Below are 20,432 nucleotides of genomic sequence, written 5' to 3' on the forward strand. Positions count from 1 at the left end.
TTGCCCCGAGCATGTTTCTTGGGCCGGGTCAAACGGCAAGCGGCCAGGCCGGTCGACGCCGATCTAGAACCAGGGTTCCCCGTATCCTCTCGGCGCTAACGGTGCTCAGCCCACGCTAGCACCGGCAGTTCCCAGCCTTGCAGTGCTATTCTTGGTGTCACTAACCCTTGTTTGGTGCAGGTCCGTAATTTGGGGGGGATGTGATTGGTTGTGCGGACGGATGCTGCCGAGGGAGTTGGGCTTTGGGTGCTGACATTGGTTGAGTCGGTGAACCAACGCTGAACGTGTTCATGGTCCAACGTCATGTAGACACGGAGGAGCTTATGGCAGAGTATTTTCCGATAGTTTGGTCTAGGGAGGCTGAGGCATGTTGGTCCCTGGAGACCCTGACCAAATAATATGGCACGTTGCATTCCGACCAAGGCTCGTCAGCCACCCATAACGATGGTTCAACCCCTTTCGGATCCGAAATCGCTAAAGAGGCTGGCTGTTGATGGCTTACAATGTGCCACCGCCAGTCAGATGTGGCGCGTAAGGCTCAGTTTAGTCTGTTCCGAGCGTCAAGTTGTGGTCAGGCTCTGAACTGAAGACACGTTACATGCACCTTCATTGACTATTGTAACGGTTCAATTATACTTTCGGCAGTTGATTTAACGATGAGATCTATCAATTGAACAAGTGTAACTAGGAAACTTTGAAGAAATTATGACTAAAGAACGAAAGGAAAGCAACACGTGAATGAACCAAGACAAACGAGATAGCTACCCTACACCATTAAGATGCGGATCCTGCGCGCAGCGATACCAACGCGTCGCGTACCTCAGGAAAATCCAATTCTTCAATACTCTCCTTCCAAAGCCTGTCCATGAACCTTTTGCCTTCCTCCGTGTACATAAAGGGATGGTATCTGGTCCAAGTCAGCATAATTAATCGCGTTCAGTTGAAGATTGGGCACTTACGGATGAATCTCCCAATCGCTGATGAGGCTCCCATGACTCTCCTCGCCTCTAGCCACAGCGCCGTCGACATATCTCCATGCTGCATTGTTCACAGTGGTACCCAAGGCCTTTGTCAGTGGCCAGGCCATCGCCCTCATTAGCAAGGGAAGGTTGCGGAAGAAGCTCGTACCCGGCGTGAAGCTCGGATCAACAACATTGACGATGACATCATCGGCCTTTGTCAATTGACTCAACTGCAGGGTAAGCATCAGAACCAATCCCTTGCTGGTGTCGTATCTCTTCTTGGCGATTGAAGAGTTCCATCCTTTCTCATCGCCAAACGCAGAAAGAAGGGGATCGGCGTTGCGCTCGGAGAACTCCGCTATCAGCGCTGCACCAGATGCAACAAGCATGAGCCGACCTGGGGAGTCGGATGGTGTCTTTCTCTTGAGGATTGGGAGTAACAGTAATCCAAGTAGGGCGGTCGACAAGTAGTTGACTTGAAACATCTCCTCGTGCCCGGTTGATTTGTTGACTTGCAAGTCGACATTCATGATGCCGGCGCTAAGCAGAGCCATGTCCAGACGGGGCAGGGTTGCGCACTTTTTGGCAAAAGCCCTGATAGAGTCATAAGAGTCCATATCTAGCTGCCAAACATCGATCTTGGCTTTCGGGTAGAGTTTTCGCAGTGAAGTTGCAGCCTCTTCTCCCTTCGCGATGGTTCGAACAGCAAGGATGAGGTGGGAAAGGTGGAGCGACAGCAGAATCCGGCCACATTCTAACCCGATGCCACCATTGCCACCCGTGATGACGGCTGTTTTCCCGGCAACGGTGTTGTTTTCGAGGTTTGGCTTCGGATTGGGTCGTATTTGGTGTTTGACAAAGATCTTGGCGAATGTGTAAGGTTGTTCTGGTGTTAGAGACAGGGAACCTCCAGGAGCCGCCATGGTTAATTCGGTTACGTATGAATGAGATTGAGGCTACAATTGTGTGAGCTAGATCTACTTGTATCGATTCTCATCATATAATTTATACTCTACCATTCAATATTCTGATTTATAATGCCTACCTCTCCGCTCCCCTTAACAAGTTGGTTCGCATGGATCATGATGCACTGAGACCCCAACTTATCCCAAAAAGGAAAACAATGTGGTCGTCCCACTTTATTCTCACCCCAGCTCCATTTGTCAGATTGAACTGGACCTCACGTCTGAGCATTAAAGTAGGATCCTTGCCTCTCCTCTTTCTCTTCTGGCTTTTACTGACCAGATTGATACCCCAAAGCAGACATCGCCATGCCACAACAACTTGCCTTTGTCATGACCGACGGTTCCGGAAGAATCGGATCCCCCGAGCGACAGTTGATACGACGCCATTGCATGCGTCAGAAGAATAAGCAGCCTGGTTCTCGGAGATCTAAGCGCGAAGCTGCTCGAGCAGCTTCTCAACTGTCACATGAATCTAGACCAGAGGGCCAAGAGATAAATAATTCCTCCGACCGACTCTCCGTTCGGAATCGAGTTGCGCCGTCCCCCGCCGGGCGTGAGAGTGAAGAGCAAACACGACTCTTGCTTGAGAGATGCCCACTACCATCGCCGTCTGACTGGGCACTATTTCACTTTCCGGAACGATTAGATGTTTCTTCCCAGAAGATAATGCACCAATGTGCGAGGTGTAGCCTCAATAATAAAAAAAAAGAGAAGATGCTGATCAAAGTGCAGACTTTCTTCACAATCCAATCAGAGACGCCCTCTACCCATTCAAGCACTTTGGCATTCAATTTGACTTTGACGAGGACCCTTTTATGTGCTTCCGGCTACTCTGCTCTGAGCCACTGTGCTTTAGAGCCATCCTATTATTAACCTCGGCTTCCAACGACTTGGTGTCGAGACAGCCGTTATCTAGAACAACATACCGACATCTCCGGCGTGTTCTACCTCTTCTGAACCTCAGGCTATCAGAAGAGGATGCGTATAAGAACGATATAGCAATCTATGTCGTTAGTATCCTGGCTTCGATTGCAGTTCTATTTGGAGACTACAACGCAGCTCAAACACACGCGATGGGCCTTTCCCGGATTCTCCGGCTCCGAGGCGGTTCAGAAGCAGTAAACGAAAATCCCGTGATACAATTCTCGATGGATAGGTAACATTTCTAAGTGCGAATACTCTTAAACATCTTCTAATATGGGTATAGATTAAACTTTTCCAGTTCGCTCGTCACAGAACTGTGGACGCCCATCTATGGCGGTGTTGTATGGGAGCCACCCAGATTTCCCGCTGAAGTGATGAATATTCATAAATCGCACAACATGTTGTGTATAGATGGACTAGTCGATCCAAATCTGGCTACCGTATTCACTCACCTTCAACACACCGCGATCCTCCTGAATATGCACCATCACAGCAAGACGCCCGTCAATGGAGCTTTGATCCGGCAATGCCTAGGATTCGTGCATTCTAGCATCATTGATCTCGAGTTTCGCCTTGTAGACAGCATATCCAAGTGCCTTCATGTTGGGATGATGGCCTTCCTCGCAACAACCTTTCGTCTTCCGGGCTCGGACGAGCAACATTACTGCAAAAGTCTGGCTGAGAAGATGAAGGTGTTATACAATGCTGCCAGACCTTTACTCCAGGACCAGCACGGAATCTTAGACATCTGGTTGATGCTAATGGGGCAAATCTGCGTTGGCTCTGGAATTCAGTACCAAGGCGGGAGTTGGAGTCTGTCAGAGGTTTCCCAGTCGGGCTGGGACGAGACGCGGAGACAGCTGAAGAGAGTCATGTGGATTGACACGTTCCATGATGACATAGGGAGGAAGGCCTTTGAAACACTCACCCACTCCAGATGAATGAGAAGTCTCCCACGCCAAGTTGTAGCTCTGCGTTCTGCCAAAGGTACACGGGTATCTAGCCCAAACCAAGACACATGCCCAGCGGAGAGAAATAGGCAACGATCTCAAGAATTGTGACTGTTGGTTTCCTCGTGTTATGCATGAATACTCGAGATAGGAACTCTGACCGAGTCACGACGCATTGCAAGAGCTCTTCAAACATGATAAACAGCTGCTGCAGGAGGCCCTAAGGATCCCCGATGTCTTCATGCACCTCTGATGAATGCCAATCTCAAGATAGGTCAACTGCCCAAGACTGACCGATGTTGGCCATATTCTGAGTCATTGATTGCTGTAAGTCTTTATACTTAGCAATAAACCCACCTTGGGGTCGGGCCTCAAAGAGCGCTTTCATAGCGATGCACCCCGACGCCCATTCTAGACTGATGTTAAGCCCGACCGCGATGACTTGGGCGAAGAATATCAGAATAATGTTGCTTCATGAAACACGTGGAGCGTGGCGTTAATCAGGATGAATAAAGTGAAGATATAGACGGTTAGTGAACGCTCGAAGAGGGTCCCTAGGTTGGTGGTGCTGATGTGGACGAGCTGTTTGGAAGTCTCTTGAGATGTTGAAGAAAAGAGGGCCAAGTGCTTTGTCCTTCATTTTGAGGCTCACTATAGCTAATAAGAAAGAGTAGAAGATAGAAACAGCCGCTGACCAATCTACTAGGCTGGGCTTGATAACAACATTGTAATCCATGAATGGGTCGATTCGAGTTCATGACTCGATCCTAGTGGTCCACTACTGAACCCCTCTCCGTCAGGGGTACAGTCTCCACGATGATGGCAACAAGCGCGCGGGAAATCGGGGTTTAGATTAGTCTAGCTGTGTAAAGTCGCCGAGCGGCCCCACGTCGATCTGGATGTTCACGCTCTTGAGGCATGGGATCTCGTCGTATTCGACTGAGGCTTTTTCCATTATGTGACGATAATGCTTCCCCTGCAGCGATCTAGATGATTTCGCCGTCTTTGTGGGCGCTGCCGTATCCCCTGACCGCCTGGTTCAGGTTGGACGGGAATTTCAGGGGACCGAAAGACCGATCCGGCTCCCAGGACTGGACCCTCAGAATTCTACTTTTGGATTGTTCGGCATTAAAAGTGGCTGAATCGTTGGTGCTATCAGCTCTCTTCCCCTCTGCTAGTACCGCATCTTGCGCCATGTGTCGTGGCGGTGAATGGTCCCTGATTGATAATTCTCCCGACGCGCGCGGCAATTACAAAATCGGCAAGGCCGGAGCCTCGGACTGAATCGCGTCTCCAGCCCCGTCGATGAATTGGACACGATTGAATTGATTGAATTAAATATGAGTCGAGTTTCTCACGAAATAGTCACTCATTCTAAACAAACAATTCAATTCAATCTTCATCTCTCACTTTCCAGTTACAATCACAACCATGTCTCCCTCCATCACCGCCGATCAGTTCCTCGCTGCTGCCAAGCACCGACGAACCGTTTACGGACTTAAGGACACTTCTCCTGTTTCCGACGACCGTATTGAGAAGATCATCACTGAGGTCCTCTCTTTCTCTCCCTCCTCCTACAACACTCAGCCCGGTCGCATCACCCTCGTCCTTGGTGAGAAGCACAAGCAGCTTTGGGATGTAGTTATCGAGACCGCCGAGCCTATCCTCAAGGGGGCTGGTCCTGGTGTTTGGGACGCCATGGGTCCCCGCTTCCAGGCTTTCAAGAACGCTTACGGTTCCGTATGTCTTTTCATCAGCCCGACTTCGTGACTGCATGCTAACAATGCAATAGGTCCTGTTCTGGGACAGCGGAGAGACCATCAAGAGCTCCCAAGAGACCCACCAGTCCGCCGCCCACATGTTCCCCCAATTCGCCGACCACGCCAGCGGCATGGCCCAGATCCTCGTCTGGACCGCCCTCGAGCTCGAGGGCTTCGGCGCCAACCTTCAGCACATGGGTGCCATTCCCCCTGTTGAGGCTGCCCTCAAGAAGTTCCTCGAGGTTCCTGAGGACTACAGCCTCAAGGCTAACCTGAACTTTGGCGAGCTGGCTCAGCCTCATCCCGAGGTCCCGGAGAAGTTGCCTCTTAGCGAGACTCTTAAGATTATCAAGTAGATTAGAGAAGCGTCTGGTATTTAAAGTAGACCTAGATACAATTAGAAAGCATTTACAGTCCTACTATTGGTATGGCCACCCAGTAGAATCACCTGTTGAGTGACGCCAGGTACCTGTTTGTAGCATAGTCAGCCATATCAATCCCTTGTGCCTGAGTCTACGTCCCGAGACCCCTGCTGACTCGGCCCCCCTCAAGTCGCAGGGGGGAAGCCGAAGTGACCAGAGTGATTGGCCCATTTTCACTCCCACTCTTATTCGCCAATTCCGCCGTCAACTCCGCATGCCCACATTTGGGGTTGAGCCAAGAAAGTGGAGAACAGCATCCCGAGCCCTGCTCGGCTCGGATGTCGAAGCCGTCAATGGTGGACACCTTTGATTCTTGAAAACTCCCCCTTGACAGATTGGGGATATCGCCATTGGAGCCAGAAAAGGTTTGACGGATTGATCCGGAGAGTAATCGTCTCCCAAGTGGTCATTGCACGAGTGAAATACTGACTGATGTTCGGGAGAAATCGGCATGTCTTGGTCCAGGGACTGTCATGTCAGGAATACCCTCGGGATTAGCAGTAACCTAAACAGCCAACGTGGTGGTTCAGGTACGAGCCCCGCAGAATTTTTCGAGAAGCTTAGGGTTGGCTTCGATTTCTCCGATAGTAGGAAAAAGACATAAGGGATCATGCACCAGCTTTCAACGAATAGGCAGTGGCTTATTCCCAACCACAGTTCTTAAGAGCCTGTCTACATTCTACATGCAGGGTTTCACTTGGTTGAGAAAATGTTCAGTCTGCCCGAGAGTAAGAGACGGAGCTCTTCATAGTCCTAGCACGCGCTAGATCAAGAAACATGAAAGGCCATTCCCTCTCTTCTATACGCAATAGCAACTTGTAATCATGACACTCGGTTTTCAGGAAGACGACATACTACATGCCACCGCCGGCTAACATGCCCATATTGAGTTAGCTTCATCAAGTCCCCATGGTCTCGAACTAGGCGGGGATCGTGTCGAATTGCACTTACATGGCATGCGGCTTGAGGATCCGAGGAGGATGCGAAAATCTCTGCTGATGTTCGGGTTTCCAGAGCTGAATTCTCCCCATCGAGACTCAGGGGTCTACGTAATAGCAGAGTGTCTGGTTGGCTGAAGGTATAACGTTCTAACTGAAGACCGCGGGGGAAACCCACCAAGGGTGAAGCAGCTGGGACAACGGATCAGTACGAATGGGATCAGGAGGAGATTTTGGGGATAGCTAAGAGATCTAGACAGAGATTTTAAGTCTTGGCTTCTCAGAAAAGTATCGGGGATGCCTCGCTTACTGCCAAAATGAACTCCATGCGATGCGCAACAACACTACCACGCATACAGACACACATGGGATCACTATTCCCGCACGAACCATGGGGCAAATGAACGACTCATGCCCTCACTTTAGACACGGAAACACCCCCGGGTAGAGAATCTGGGGGCAGTGGAGGTGACGGGAATTCTCCAGAATGGAGACTCCTTTCTCCAAGATTTGTCTCCCCACCCCCGGAGACCCCGTATCCCCCACCAGATGGGCCATAGCTTAAAATGTGGTTGCCAAGAGATATAAGGCAAGCAGTCTCTCCGGAATTCTCTACTTTCTTTTGCGTCTATACTCGCTCTCATTCCCTACTCTCTTCGTCTACCTTCCTCCTGGCTTCAAGGCCGACATCATGTCCAAGACACAGGATTCCATCCCTGGCTCCGTTACCTCTCGGGTGTCAATCGAAAAGATCCAAGATGCATCTCAGTGCTTTGAGACTAAGCCAGAGATTGATGGAAGCCATGATTACATCCAGACCGGCAACACGGATGGTCTCCAGCGCAGTCTGACAAACCGAAAGGTCCAACTGTCTGCCATCGGTGCCTCCATCGGTACTGCTCTGTTCATGAGCATCGGTGGAGTCCTCATCAAAGCCGGTCCTGCGAGCCTGTTGCTGGCATTTGTTACCTACAACATATTTTTGGCTATGCTGAATAACTGCATTGCTGAGATGGTTGTTTATATGCCCGTCAGCGGTGGTTTTATTCGCATGGCTGGCAAGTGGGTTGATGATGCTCTTGGCTTCATGGTTGGATGGAATTTCTTCCTGTATCAGGTGGTTATCATCCCTTTTGAGATTACTGCCTTGAGCTTGGTGCTGTCTTACTGGAGTGATAATATTCCTGTTGCGGCAATCTGCGGTGGCTGCATTGTGCTCTATGGGTAAGTCTCTTCACACTGATGGATATTGTGGACTTTCCATTGCTAACTATCAGCTTTATCTAGTCTCCTCAACGCCTTCACGGTCAAAGTCTACGGCGAATCCGAATTCTGGCTCTCCGGTGGCAAAGTCGTCCTCCTCTTCATCCTCCTTTCCTTCACCTTCATCACAATGGTCGGCGGGAACCCTCAACATGACGTATATGGTTTCCGCTACTGGAAGAACCCTGGCGCCTTTGCGGAGTTCTCGTCAACTGGTATGCTTGGCCAGTTTGAGGGCTTCTTGGCTGCTCTTTGGGCTGCATCGTTCACCTGTGTTGGACCTGAGTTTGTCTCCATTGTCGCGGCTGAGGCTAAGCATCCTCGAATTTATATCAAGACGGCTTACAAGATTGTATACTTGCGAATCTTGGTCTTTTACATCGGTTCGGCTATTGCTGTTGGTATTCTCGTTCCCTTCAACGAGCCTACCATGACGGCCATCTTCAATGGTGAGACTGGACACAGTGGAAGTGCGGCTGCTTCCCCATACATTATTGCTATGGGTAACCTAGGCATTGGTGTTTTGCCTCACATTATCACGGCACTCATCTCAACCACCATCTTTGCCGCGGGCAATAGTGTCACTTACTACGGCATCCGATCTCTCTACGGACTGTCCATCGAGGGCCGCGCGCCCAAGTTCCTCCGAAAGACCACCAAGCAGGGCGTTCCCATCTACTGCGTCGCCGTAGTCATGGTGTTCCCCTTCTTGTCCTTCCTTCAGATGTCCAGCGGTTCCGCCCAGGTCCTAACTTGGCTCATCAATTTGGCTACGGGATGCACCATTGTCGACTACATCGTCATCGCCATCACATACATCTGCTTCTATCGTGCCACCGTCGTGCAAAAGTTTGACCGCAAGAGCCTTCCCTACCGTGGTTGGTTCCAGCCGTACTCTGCTTGGCTGGCGCTGGTCTGGGAGATTCTTATCATCACCTTTTACGGATACAAGAGTTTCTCTCCCTGGGACGTCGGTTCCTTCTTTACCTACTATGCCATGGTTATTCTGATGCCAATTCTATTCTTTGGATGGAAGTACGTCAAGGGCACCAAGTGGCTCAAGCCAGAGGAGGTCGATCTTGTTTGGGATGCTCCCTATATCGCCGCTTACGAAGAGGCCACCCCTGATCGTCCCGTCGGATTCTTTAGGGACTGTTGGCAATCTCTTCCGTTTAATAAGCCCAAGAACAAGACCGAGGAGGCGATCACTTGTTAGATCACGTGTAAATACCGAGCCGAGGATGTGCTGCATTCGGAAAGTGGGTAACGAGAGATGATGTGCTGCCATACCGAGGCTTTAGGCGCCGAGAAGAGATATCACCGAAGAGGCTAGAGATAAGCCAAGCTGATTATTAGCCTGATTTGGGGAGGGATGTATGAAAAATTGGCTTTCAATTGACATATCCTTTCATAGCCTCGTCCAACACTTTGTGACAAATTGCACGATGCACATCATTCGACGTTCGAGAAACAAAGGGCATCACAAGACGGTTGGCCTCGATAGTCACCTCCTCATACAGCTCCCACTCCTCCCCCAGCGTCTGTTCTGTACTGGGAGTGTTTCCAGGCTCAGTTGGAGATCCCGCCGATGAATCTTGGCGCGGACGGACTACCCACTCAGCCCAGACCACAATGCCCGCGGTAGCGTTGGCACGCGATCGGATGCCATGCGGGGTGCACTGGAAGACGGTCGGCCACCTCGTTTCCTTTCGTAGACCGGGGGCCAGCGTGATGACTTCGTGGATCTCAAAGGTGCGGAGGGTGTTATCCGGGGGACCGAAGAAGGGGTCGCTGGTGATGCCGTCGATATCTGTGGGCTTCTCCGCGAAGTCGGCGATTACAGGATTGCTCTGGAGGGTTGGTGTGTATGTCTGGATGAAATTGAGGACAATCTCGGGTGGCAGGGTGTTTGGGATGGGGATGGAGATGAAGAAGCGGTACTGTGACCGCATTGCAAGCCTGAGATGTTCTTGTCAGTGTCTCACTCGTCAATCGCGTGTAGCCATCCACAGTACCTGAGTCAGAGTGCTTCACTGGTAGCGTGTGCGTTGTTTTGGCAGCTTTGTGAGGTGCTGCTATGGCCACTGCCGATCACGAGGGGCAAGTGACGTCAATGAGCGGAATGAGGCTCATCAGCAGAGTCGTTATATCTTGGGTCTGAGAGACGCGCTGCATACGCGTACGATGCAGCCTTATGAATCGTGGGCACAGTCAGAAGTCTAATCCCATCCCGAGACCAAGAGGTGGGGGTGGGAGCTACGGAGGCTACCTCAAGACCGAGTCGCTTAGTCGAACAAGCGGGTATATATGCTTAACGCGGCGTTACGAGGTACAAAGGTACCTAGGGTAATGATTTTCATTGATTGATTAGATATTCCTTCTCCCCCTCACGCCACAAATACGAGCAGCGTCATGCTGAATACGGCCACGACCCATGTAGCCACGCTTGAGAGCTCCATTAATGATATGGCGGAGCTTGTTGATCCTCCTGAACTTCCTGACGGCCTTGGTGTCGCGTAAACCTTTGCAAAGAGGACGTCGCCGTCTTGCCTTCCGGTGATGCGCGTGCTGTTCTCGCTCACAATCTCGCCCTTGAATTCGATGCTGATGTCCAGATCCATCGTCCAAACCGCATCGTAGTCCTCGTACGTTAGCATCTCCCTGAAATAAGACCTCTCAAAAACTTCAGACATAACAAAAGTAAGGTCCTCGTTCTTTCCGCAGATGGCCTGTCGGTCGCTTATGTACGGGTAAGCCGACTTGATCGTCTGCTTCAGCGAAAAGGTCATTGAATTTGCCCCGATGTCCTTCATATCGGCCTTGGCGCCTTTGCTAAGCCAGAAAGTTGGAGTCGTGGTGTTGAGGTAATCGTTGCCCTTGGGGATCCTACTGGGTGGAAGGGGTTGGAATAGGGCTCCGGAGCCAGTGGTCTGGTTGTATGCGCAGACATCGCTGAGGGTGAAGTACTGGCTGAAGCGAACGTCGTAACGGTCGTTGTAAGGAACGTACGCGTTGTCGGGGATGGGAGGGACATTTGTGTATTCTGCGGAGGCTGAGAACTTGTCCTTATCCCAGTCGGTAATCTTGGTATCCCAGTAGACGCGTGTGGTCTGTTGCTCGTCTGTGGAATCCGAGTTTCGATAAAGGGCATCCGAGCCAGCAAAGGCGAAGGAGCCGCCATACGAGGTTTTGGATAGAATAAAGTCGCTTGACCTGATCTGAACCCATCGCTGATAAACGTCGAGGTACGGCCCGCGCGATTGATTGGTTTGGTCCGCAGGCTGGAATCCGTATAGGTTCCAGTGGAAAGGGTTGACATCGGAGCTGTTTCCTCTGGGCGCCGCCACGAACAGAGCCGGATAGGTATACTTCTTCTCGTCGTCGTCGTCGTTGCCGCAACCATTGGCTCCTTTGAGCTCCCACACCGTGCTGTTCTTGATGCGATGTCGAACGGTGATAGTCCCGTTATAGTAGATACCTGGGAGACCAAAGAGCATCTCTCGCTCCTGGAGCTGTTGGCAGCCGCACTCCCCCAGGCCGCAAGTGAACTTGTCGCTCAAGCCGTTGGGATAGAGAGAGGGCTCATAGGGGTAGCCAGAGCTTCCGCCACCAGATGACCCTCCAGAGCTACCGCCATCAGAGCTTCCACCTCCACTGCTGCCTCCGCTGCTCCCCCCACTGCTTCCTCCATCACTAGAGTCGCCGCCTCCTCGTCTAGCCGCAGCCAAGCCAGAGAAGTGCGAAGACAACAAACAAAGAACCGAAGCAGACAGATCAACGCGCATCTTGACTGAGAATGATGTCGAGGTTGAGGTAAATAACTCACGTTGGGCACGTCTAACCATTTAATATGCGCGTCGACTCATTCTGTGAGGCGGTGCACTAACACAGCAGATCCCTGCCGTGCTTATTTTCAGCTCTCGACAGGGATTCAGATCCTAATATAAGCTTGTCTATTCCGGCCTCTCACATCGTCTGGATCGTCGAAATGCCAAGAAATGGCGGTTTCACGGGACCTTTAGGTCGTGAAAATCTTACCCGACGATCAATCAATAGTCGCCCGATTGATATGGCCATCTGGTGGCTTTGACTTGAGATGCAGGTGGCAAATGGCGTTTTTTGTCTGCATGGATCCGTTTTTCGTATTAATTATTGTAAAAGAATTGACGATACGTGCAGGAAATTTACGAAACGTGCATAACGGAAAGGTCGTGACCCAGCCCCATGCAACCTTTTCAGCCTTACCATGGCATGGGTGGGGAATAGGCGGAAAGCTGCTGACGCCTCTACACATGAGATTCCCTATCATGTTTAATGCAATAGGGTGAGGCGATAGATGCAACTCGCTTTGCCAGAAGGTGTGTTAACCGTTGAGAACCAAGATCCGATCCCAGAACGCCAACACAACTCCCTCCATGCTGATTTTTAGTAGCAAAGGCTTTGAAATAACTCTGACTACGAATGAGAATACGAGTTTACTGCTTTTTCTTTGCCAACGTCAAAGATAGACGAGTTTATGTCGCTAATATTCATGGAGTTATCCAAACTTCAACCTTGTAATGCTTCAGCCTGAGAGCCACAACAACACCGTGAGCACTCCCTCCAGAGCTGCAAGAAGCTAAGTCAAGATTCTATATCATCATCCACGGCTTAACTCTAAATGAGGGAACTGTGGACGCATGCCATGGTCGTATCATCATGATTCATGACCCATGCAGGCTGAACGCCCCCAAACAATGAAGAAATGGCAAAAAGAATGAATTGCCGTCAGCAAGACTCGAACTTGCGTTTTCAGTGCTTCAAGAGACCACAAACTGATGTACTAACCCCTATACGATGACGGCTCGTCTGGTGTTGAAGGGTGGTGGTGTATTAGACACTATATCCCCCCTGTGAGGATGTTCGGGGAAAGTAATCTCCGATCTTTGCAAACCTGATTTCGCCATATGACATCTGTTTTCTTAGAGTCTGAAGCTAGCTGGCACATTATTCTCCTTAATACTCGACAGGCCCCCGACCGAAAGGCAGTTCATCTCCTAACAGCAAAAGCAGGCCTGATCTCGAGGTCAACGAAATGGGGAAGGTCCTCTGAAATATCCTTCTTGTTTTCCTCGATAATCCGATAAAGCCCTTCATCCGTGATGTACTCGCCATCTCCCATCTCAAAACGCAGTTTCTTGTAGTTCCAAAACACCGACTTTCCTCGACTGCTGTCAACTTCCCACAAGCCTTCAAAGTCTGGCTGTTCTCCGACAATGACAAATAGATGTGACGCATAGTTGTGTGCGGAGAGGATATCGGGTTTCACATCGTCACTTCGGAATGCCATCTCGGATATCGCAAGACGTTTGGGTCTTATGCTTGAGGAGATCATTCTCCCAATAAGATCATGTTCAAACATTCGATCATGAGCCGCCATGTAAAAATCGGTAATCTGGCTGATTTCGACATATATTATATCCAATTGAGGATCAAATGGTCGCATGCAAGTGTGGTTATCGCTTCCAGGGGGTATCTTGACGCCATTCTCGCGAGCCCATTTCAGGGTGACGCTACGGGCCTCGTGGCTGACAAGTATGAGGGGCAGCTCCACCGGGATTTGTATCACCAAGTCGGGACGAAACTCAAGCTCGATGTTGTCTTCTAACTCTGGAAAGTAGCCCTCGTCGCCTGGCTGGAGGAATTGTGGGCGCCAGAGGCCTTCTCGGTGTCGGCACAGAGCGGGTCCTATGATTGGCAGGGCTTGTTGCCATATCTGGGCGCGCAACTCAGGAGGAAGTTTTGGGAAGAGGGTGAATGAGGGAGAGTCTGTCGTCATGGTTGCGCACCAATGGAGAATAAGTATTCTGGCGTTAGCCAGGTTGGGATGGCGTAGTGCAAAATCGTTCGCGTTTGTAACTGACAACGGAGGGTCCTCACGAATAAATAGCTGTTGATAAACTAATGAAGAGTTAGGATGAGGTGAGATTGTTGGTTGTTGCTCGTAACCACATGGGGGCTGTGCAACCCACTCAGCCAACGTACTCCAATAGAGACGGTTTCAGCTGCATGTAACAAGGGTAGATCGAACTCCGGAGCTGCAGGCAGATAGGAGAGGATTTATTTTGTGGTAGGCTTATCTAGTTATCAGTTCCAGTTGAAAACCAAAGTTGGAGGGACCTCAGTCGAGGCCAAGACGATGGCTTTTGACACTTTTCAGCATTGAGCGAAGCAAGGGCCTAACAAATGTATTCCATCGCTTTGCACTTGGTATTTGCGTCAGTACAGATGCCAATTTTCAATTGCAGGAGAATTCTTGCTGGTTTGCCGATCATAGCCTCTTTGAGTGCGGCTTGCTCACCAAAGGCCGGTTTCCAAACTCCCTTTGCAGTTGCATGTTGCGCCGAGGCTCCATCACCGTCAGGTGGGCTTGCAATTCTTCCGGCACTTGGCATAGGCGGAATGTGATGGCTCGGAACAAGGCCTCAAAGATAGGTCAAGGGCTTTAGCGGTGCCAACTTCAAGCCAAGATGAGACGAATCTCGGCGTCTCGCCCTGGCACAGCAACCGCCCTTCAAATACTGTCAGCCACTGAACAGGCACTGTGTCTATCCAGCCTTCTTGAGTTTCGCCGGGCGAGCCCTCCTCCATAGAATATACAAACTAACTGATCACCATCAGCCATAATAACAAAGAACACAGTTGTTGACATGTGCGGACATGAAAACCCAATGGAAGAATACTGCAACCTAAACGTTGGTCCGAGGCAGGTAGCAAAGAGTGGGTTAGATTATGGCATCGACATGCAGTTGTGTGTCATAACACTCAGCCAGACGACGAGATCAAGAAAATTATGTTCTATCCTACCGGGGTGTTAGTTTTAGCCAGTAACTAAGTTATGGCATTAGTTTGAGGTGCTTTATATAATCCGTTGTCTTGAGAGTCGTGCAAGCGCAGTCCAGTTGTACATGCAGGGCAAAGGTGATCCTCAGCCGGATTCTTCACTGCAAACTTGGTCTGTTTCTTCGCAGCCAGCTCAGCCTGTTTTTTCACAACCAACCACATAGCAAGAACCCCGCTCTATCTACGTGTCCCCGCTTGAGGTAGTCTTACAATGGGAGTACCGAAAGGTGCGTGATGGTAAAAACCTACTCCTTTCACCGACTAAGCTGATATGGCCAACTCCCTCGTCAACAAGCTGGTTGCTAGCGCAGCTAGCATCCAGAACGAGTTTTCTCTCGCAGCCGCCAATCTTAACCTTGATTTTACTCTCATCAGGCTGGAGGCTCCCAAGGAGTTCAGAGGCATCGACAACAGTCTCAGCGATGTGCGAAGGGAGAATGCCGAGAGAGGTACGCTGCACCGAACTGCCCGAAAGCTGGGTGCCCTCTTTGATGGTGTTCCGCCTCCTGCCGAACACCTATTATCAGCCTATGGCAAGCGCGTGTCCGAAATCTGCGAGCGGAAGCACATCGATCCCAAAGAGCGAGCCAGACATGGTATCTTCTCTCAATTTGTTGGGCCCGATTCGGCCAGCTTGTGGGCAGCAGCAACCTCTGGCACAAATGCGATCGCCATTCACCTGCTGGCATCTATGATTTCCGGAGTGTTTGACAGTGCTGAGTCAATTGCTCTTTGGTTGCAAATAATCGAGAGGAGGAAGGCAGAAATTGAGCGCACCATTGATAAAGAGAGGGACGCAGTCAAGGTCATGGCAACGGCACTTGCAACCCAGCAAGAATTCACGAGAGACGAGCTGGCAGCTTGGGACAACAGCGCTCGGTCTTGGATCAACACGGCGCATACAGCAATGGCTGAACAACGAAGGGCCGCGCTCTTGTATTCCGATGAGGCTGGGGCGCCGGTCAACAGTTCAACAGATCCATACGACAGTGTCATCACGGCCTGGAAGGATGCAATGTCCTCGATGGATTCCCTTATTCAAGGCATCCCGCAGAGGGTTAGGAACGGCGCTGTTCTCTTGGCCATCAATTCCTGGCATCTGTATCCGGATCTGTGTATTTTGAGCCGTGGACCCGATGTTATATCTCAGAGAGATCCGCTCATTCTTGGCTCCGGGATCCTGACGGTGGACGTTGAGAGGTCCTCTGAGACCGCCGGCAGCGTGGTATGGTCTCTACCACTGGCGTATTTGAGGTACTACGGTGAGCCCGTCCTCGTAAACCGTACCCTCGGTGTGGACTCTACGCGGATATCGATGGATCAATTCCGGTACGTCCTACTTGGATGTGTCTTCGCCACCTGGACAGGTTTCGGCGGGTCAGCCCTAGACAACATCAACCTCATGGCTCGATTGCTGGATGCCTTGCGCTCACCTGAGCGATCGACGCAAGATTCACCGCAGCGAAAGTCGCAATTGCTCCGGATGCAGGAGATCACGGCTCAGACCTCCTGGATTGGACAACTTCTCGTAGCTGCAGATGACATCGTATCTGGAGATGGTATCGAGAGGGAGACTGCTATGAAATTAGTCAACCATGGTCGTCGTCACCCCAAGTTTCTCTATGCTGCCTCAACCTGTCCTCATCCATTCTTCGGGCTGTGCCACATGCCGTATTTGTTCTCCTTGCTGAACGGCCCTGAAGCGTGCATAGGATATTTGAGACAGTTCGCAAACGACCGCGGCCTGTCGAGCGATAATTATGTTATCAGGTACTACCTTGATCAGAATTCCTACAATTACGAATATGCGACTATCAAACCTGTTAGTTCAGAGTTCGGAGCAAGCAATCAGCCTGGGTTCATTCGCCGACCGAATCCATCAACTACCCAAAGCGAAGCGAGGCACATACGATGGATTCCAGTGGCAACTAAACGACCAGCTTGCGGTTGTGGTGAAGCTTGCTCCACAGGAGGACCTGCGCAATCCCGAGGAGAAAGAAGGTCCCATTTGATGCGACTGGGCCGAAAGATAACGGGCTCAGACAAGATCTGCTCTTGCCAGGAACACGGAGGATGTTTAGTGACGTGTCATTGGGACCTGGCCAAAGCATGCCTCACTCGTGAGTCGAGTCTTATCAAGGATCGCATTAGCTACGTTCGTGGCAGAAGAGAAATCTGCTTGCCGGTGCACGAGATGCGCAAGGCATCTAATGTGAGTAGGTTGCTAGCGGATTTTGGGAACGGGACAGATTTCCAGGCCGCCCTGACGCAACTTGCACGTGGTGAGTTTTCAACCCCGTATTTAGATACTTTATCGGGCTCATGAGGTTGACAAGCTGCCAGGAAGAGATGGAAGAGAGACCTTCGTACGCCTTAAATTCTGCGTCGGCGATAGAACGCGCGCCGAAATACTTAAAACCTATCCGATGACTGAGCGCGACATTGATCCTCTCCAAGACCAACCCGAGGACCAGACCAAACTCCAGGACAATTCCATCGCAGGGGAGACATTCCAAAAAGCCTTTCAACCTGATCAATTTGATCACGATCTCTTGGTGGAATGGTTCACCACCAAATTTCGAGTAAAGTATACCAAATTTGTGCAACCACTTCAGGCCTGTGCTGCGGTAGTTGAGATGTATTCACGCCTGCCAGAAGCAACCGTCGACTCTTCAATTGTCGCACGCACGTCACTCACTGATGCCCAGTGGGTTTCAGCCCCGTTTCGGAATAATAATTCAAAGCTGAGATTGACACTCTCGCAACCCGAGGCATTTGCCTGCATCGCCATGTTTGATTCGGGCCGCATCTATGGCATCGAATACCTGAAGAATGTGTTCGCCATGACATGTGGAAACTCCATCTTTGTGGCTAGTCCCATGATGGCTGACCCTTACGAAACGCCCGTCGAGACCGAAATCAAGCGTGTTCCTGGTAACATAGGACAGCCAGGACTGTCCTTCCTCATCCCACCGCCAGAACCAAGGATCAGAAAGTCAAACCCTGAGGCTTGGGCCGTCCTCAACCACAAGCCGTTTGAAGGGCAGCTCGAAGACAACTTTTGGAAAACTTCGATGCACTTGGCCCTCACGCAGTACCAGCCCGGGTTGCCTGGCCTGAACCCCGATGAGCACTTCATTGATGAAGCAAGTGCCCTCCGGGAAACCCTGGTCCAGGTCTACGACAGCTCGGAATGGGTATGCGATCTCGACATCCTGTCGACTCTGAGTAACCCGCTGGTGTCCCGTGTTACATGCAGTGATCAGGACCAACACACGGCATCTCAGACGATCCCGGACACCTTTCCGCAAACCGTCACAGTGGACAACTGGGAAGAACTACTTACGCCGCCCGTTGATGCAGCAGTCTCTGTTGTTCGAACATCCGGGAACTGGCTAGGAAGGCTCGCTGCCGTGGGGGTTAGCATCCGCTTAAGGAGACGTACTGTTATTCTTCCGAAACAGCCATGTTGGTCTTGTGTTGAGACTCACTTGAGAGCATTGAACCCTTCTGACGATGATGATTGGGACCCTGTCCATGATCGGGACCCTGTCCTGATCTTGTAAAGCTCTATACAAGGAATCGAAGTCGGGAATTGGAACCGATGTGGTCGGACATAGTGGGTGGCATCATGAACGGCTTGAGGGCCACAGAAAAAGGGAAATTGTCTCTCTAGTATGAAAGGGGGTGGAAGGACCAAATACTTTCGTAGTAATATTCAATTTGTTCACCGCGAGTCTGCGTCGTCAAAGCCCTCGAGCTGTGCAATGTCACCATACCTAAGTGCAACACCTTACCCAAGCTCGGCATCGGATGGTCTCGCCTAGTTGATTCACCAAACGACAGAGAAACTCTGCGACAGCTCGGCGCTGCTGGCAATCAAGACTTTGAGAACTGTCGCTTCTTGGAAATCTCTTTATCGAGACCGTTGAAGTCAAGGAATGTCTGCTTGAATTGGAACGAGTCGAGAGACTTTCTAGATCACTTGGTAAAGTAGTGCGGCATAAACTTGTCAAAGTTCCCACGACCAACCAGGCGCTCCAAGTAGTAGACGATGTGGAAGCCCTTTTCGTACGCATCTTGGACATGAGAATCCAACCCGGGGCCCTGAATCGTGCCTCAACCTTTAAAATTGGCAAACATGGCATCACATCGACGGACGCGGTACTGAACGAGGTCCTCTCAGGATACACCGTCATGTTGGGATGGAGCCTCAGAGACGACAACCTTAGCAGACGCTGAAGATAGCAAATGGTGATTCGCGCATGCGACGCATGCCTGTCTTTCGGGGCATCCTACAAGAGACGGGAAAGCTAGCGACGGCTGTTTGGGCGCTGATATTCGGTTGCACCAAATGATCTACTACGATCGGCAGCAAAATTGGGATCTGTTGTCGCCCGTCACGGCCGTGGCATCCCGAGACGCTCATCCCGGCGCGATGGACAGGGCTGTGCTGTGGCGCTTGGCATAATCGGCGTGCATCTTCTGCTGGTCCTGCTCATGGCGGTGCGATTTGCGCAAAGAACGAGGTATTCTACACTTGGAGGCGAATGGCAAGCGGTTACGCGGATGGTGTCGCCTCACACTTCGCTGGTGATGAAGGGATTAGATGTCGTGAGGGATAACAAAGTGAAAGAATGGGCCAGGTCGACAGGCCTGGATACAAACACGCTATGGATATCGGGATCTCCCGGTGGCTTCCACTCCAATCAGCAGGTGTCGGCATGAGGGGCTAGATCATCTTGTTTATCGAACGAGGCCCGAAGAGGGATCTGTCAGTCGGACATGCTAACCACCTCTTGTCCACGGAAGATGATGAATTGGGAAACGCGCTTACAGGCACGGACACGTCAGTTGCCTTGTTCAGGTCTTGTTGGGTTGATGCATCTCGAGTGGGCGCTAATGAAGAGGATCTGCAGAGTATGGCCACCTTGATGGGAGCAATGGGAGAGCTACCCTGAACAATGTGCAGTTTTACAGGATGAGGTTTGCTGCGGGATGAATCAAGGGGTTTGCTTATCATGTATTAATCAGAAAATGATATTAAAGTCATGATATTCACTGCCATGATTACATGTTTACTGTCCTTCACCGACATGCGAAAGGATGGAATAGCATCACTTTAACACAATGAGGGGTAACATCACCAAACACAATTGCCCATGACGTTATCCCAGCAGCCTCAACCGTCAATTTCAGGTGGACGAGAAAAATAAACCCGGCCCCCAGAACGGAACATGCGTCGACTACTTGTGGGTCAAGGCGCAAGCAAACAATTGCGCATGGGGACGGGATGGGATGGGATGGGATGCTGCACCTCAACGCTACCCGGGTTGCCGGTTCGTGGGGGAGGGATGAATGGCGGT

At 50.9% G+C, this 20,432-nt stretch overlaps 7 protein-coding genes across 7 annotated transcripts; 4 read left to right on the forward strand and 3 right to left on the reverse strand.

Annotated features, from left to right (window-relative positions):
* Nucleotides 1-774: 774 nt before the first annotated feature.
* Nucleotides 775-1,885, reverse strand: NCS57_00778900 (uncharacterized protein; the record flags this gene model as incomplete). The annotated part of the gene is made up of 2 exons (XM_053057631.1): nucleotides 775-907; nucleotides 960-1,885. 2 exons carry the CDS (start codon nucleotides 1,883-1,885, stop codon nucleotides 775-777), a joined length of 1,059 nt encoding a protein of 352 aa, XP_052913826.1.
* Nucleotides 1,886-5,232: 3,347 nt separating this feature from the next.
* NCS57_00779000 (Nitroreductase domain-containing protein) lies at nucleotides 5,233-5,917 on the forward strand (the record flags this gene model as incomplete). The annotated part of the gene is made up of 2 exons (XM_053057632.1): nucleotides 5,233-5,541; nucleotides 5,594-5,917. 2 exons carry the CDS (start codon nucleotides 5,233-5,235, stop codon nucleotides 5,915-5,917), a joined length of 633 nt encoding a protein of 210 aa, XP_052913827.1.
* Nucleotides 5,918-7,612: 1,695 nt separating this feature from the next.
* Nucleotides 7,613-9,400, forward strand: NCS57_00779100 (AA-permease domain-containing protein; the record flags this gene model as incomplete). Its single annotated transcript, XM_053057633.1, has 2 exons — nucleotides 7,613-8,145; nucleotides 8,209-9,400. The coding sequence occupies 2 exons, from the start codon at nucleotides 7,613-7,615 to the stop codon at nucleotides 9,398-9,400; spliced, it is 1,725 nt and encodes a 574-aa protein (XP_052913828.1).
* Nucleotides 9,401-9,575: 175 nt separating this feature from the next.
* Nucleotides 9,576-10,136, reverse strand: NCS57_00779200 (uncharacterized protein; the record flags this gene model as incomplete). Its single annotated transcript, XM_053057634.1, has 1 exon — nucleotides 9,576-10,136. The coding sequence occupies one exon, from the start codon at nucleotides 10,134-10,136 to the stop codon at nucleotides 9,576-9,578; it is 561 nt and encodes a 186-aa protein (XP_052913829.1).
* A 3,077-nt stretch (nucleotides 10,137-13,213) lies between these two features.
* Nucleotides 13,214-14,002, reverse strand: NCS57_00779300 (2EXR domain-containing protein; the record flags this gene model as incomplete). Its single annotated transcript, XM_053057635.1, has 1 exon — nucleotides 13,214-14,002. The coding sequence occupies one exon, from the start codon at nucleotides 14,000-14,002 to the stop codon at nucleotides 13,214-13,216; it is 789 nt and encodes a 262-aa protein (XP_052913830.1).
* A 1,335-nt stretch (nucleotides 14,003-15,337) lies between these two features.
* Nucleotides 15,338-17,078, forward strand: NCS57_00779400 (uncharacterized protein; the record flags this gene model as incomplete). The annotated part of the gene is made up of 2 exons (XM_053057636.1): nucleotides 15,338-16,888; nucleotides 17,007-17,078. The coding sequence occupies 2 exons, from the start codon at nucleotides 15,338-15,340 to the stop codon at nucleotides 17,076-17,078; spliced, it is 1,623 nt and encodes a 540-aa protein (XP_052913831.1).
* A 777-nt stretch (nucleotides 17,079-17,855) lies between these two features.
* NCS57_00779500 (uncharacterized protein) lies at nucleotides 17,856-18,632 on the forward strand (the record flags this gene model as incomplete). Its single annotated transcript, XM_053057637.1, has 1 exon — nucleotides 17,856-18,632. One exon carries the CDS (start codon nucleotides 17,856-17,858, stop codon nucleotides 18,630-18,632), a length of 777 nt encoding a protein of 258 aa, XP_052913832.1.
* Nucleotides 18,633-20,432: the final 1,800 nt, after the last annotated feature.

The sequence above is a fragment of the Fusarium keratoplasticum genome, chromosome 5 (genome assembly GCF_025433545.1).
Source record: "Fusarium keratoplasticum isolate Fu6.1 chromosome 5, whole genome shotgun sequence".
In the NCBI taxonomy this organism is placed as follows: domain Eukaryota; kingdom Fungi; phylum Ascomycota; class Sordariomycetes; order Hypocreales; family Nectriaceae; genus Fusarium; species Fusarium keratoplasticum.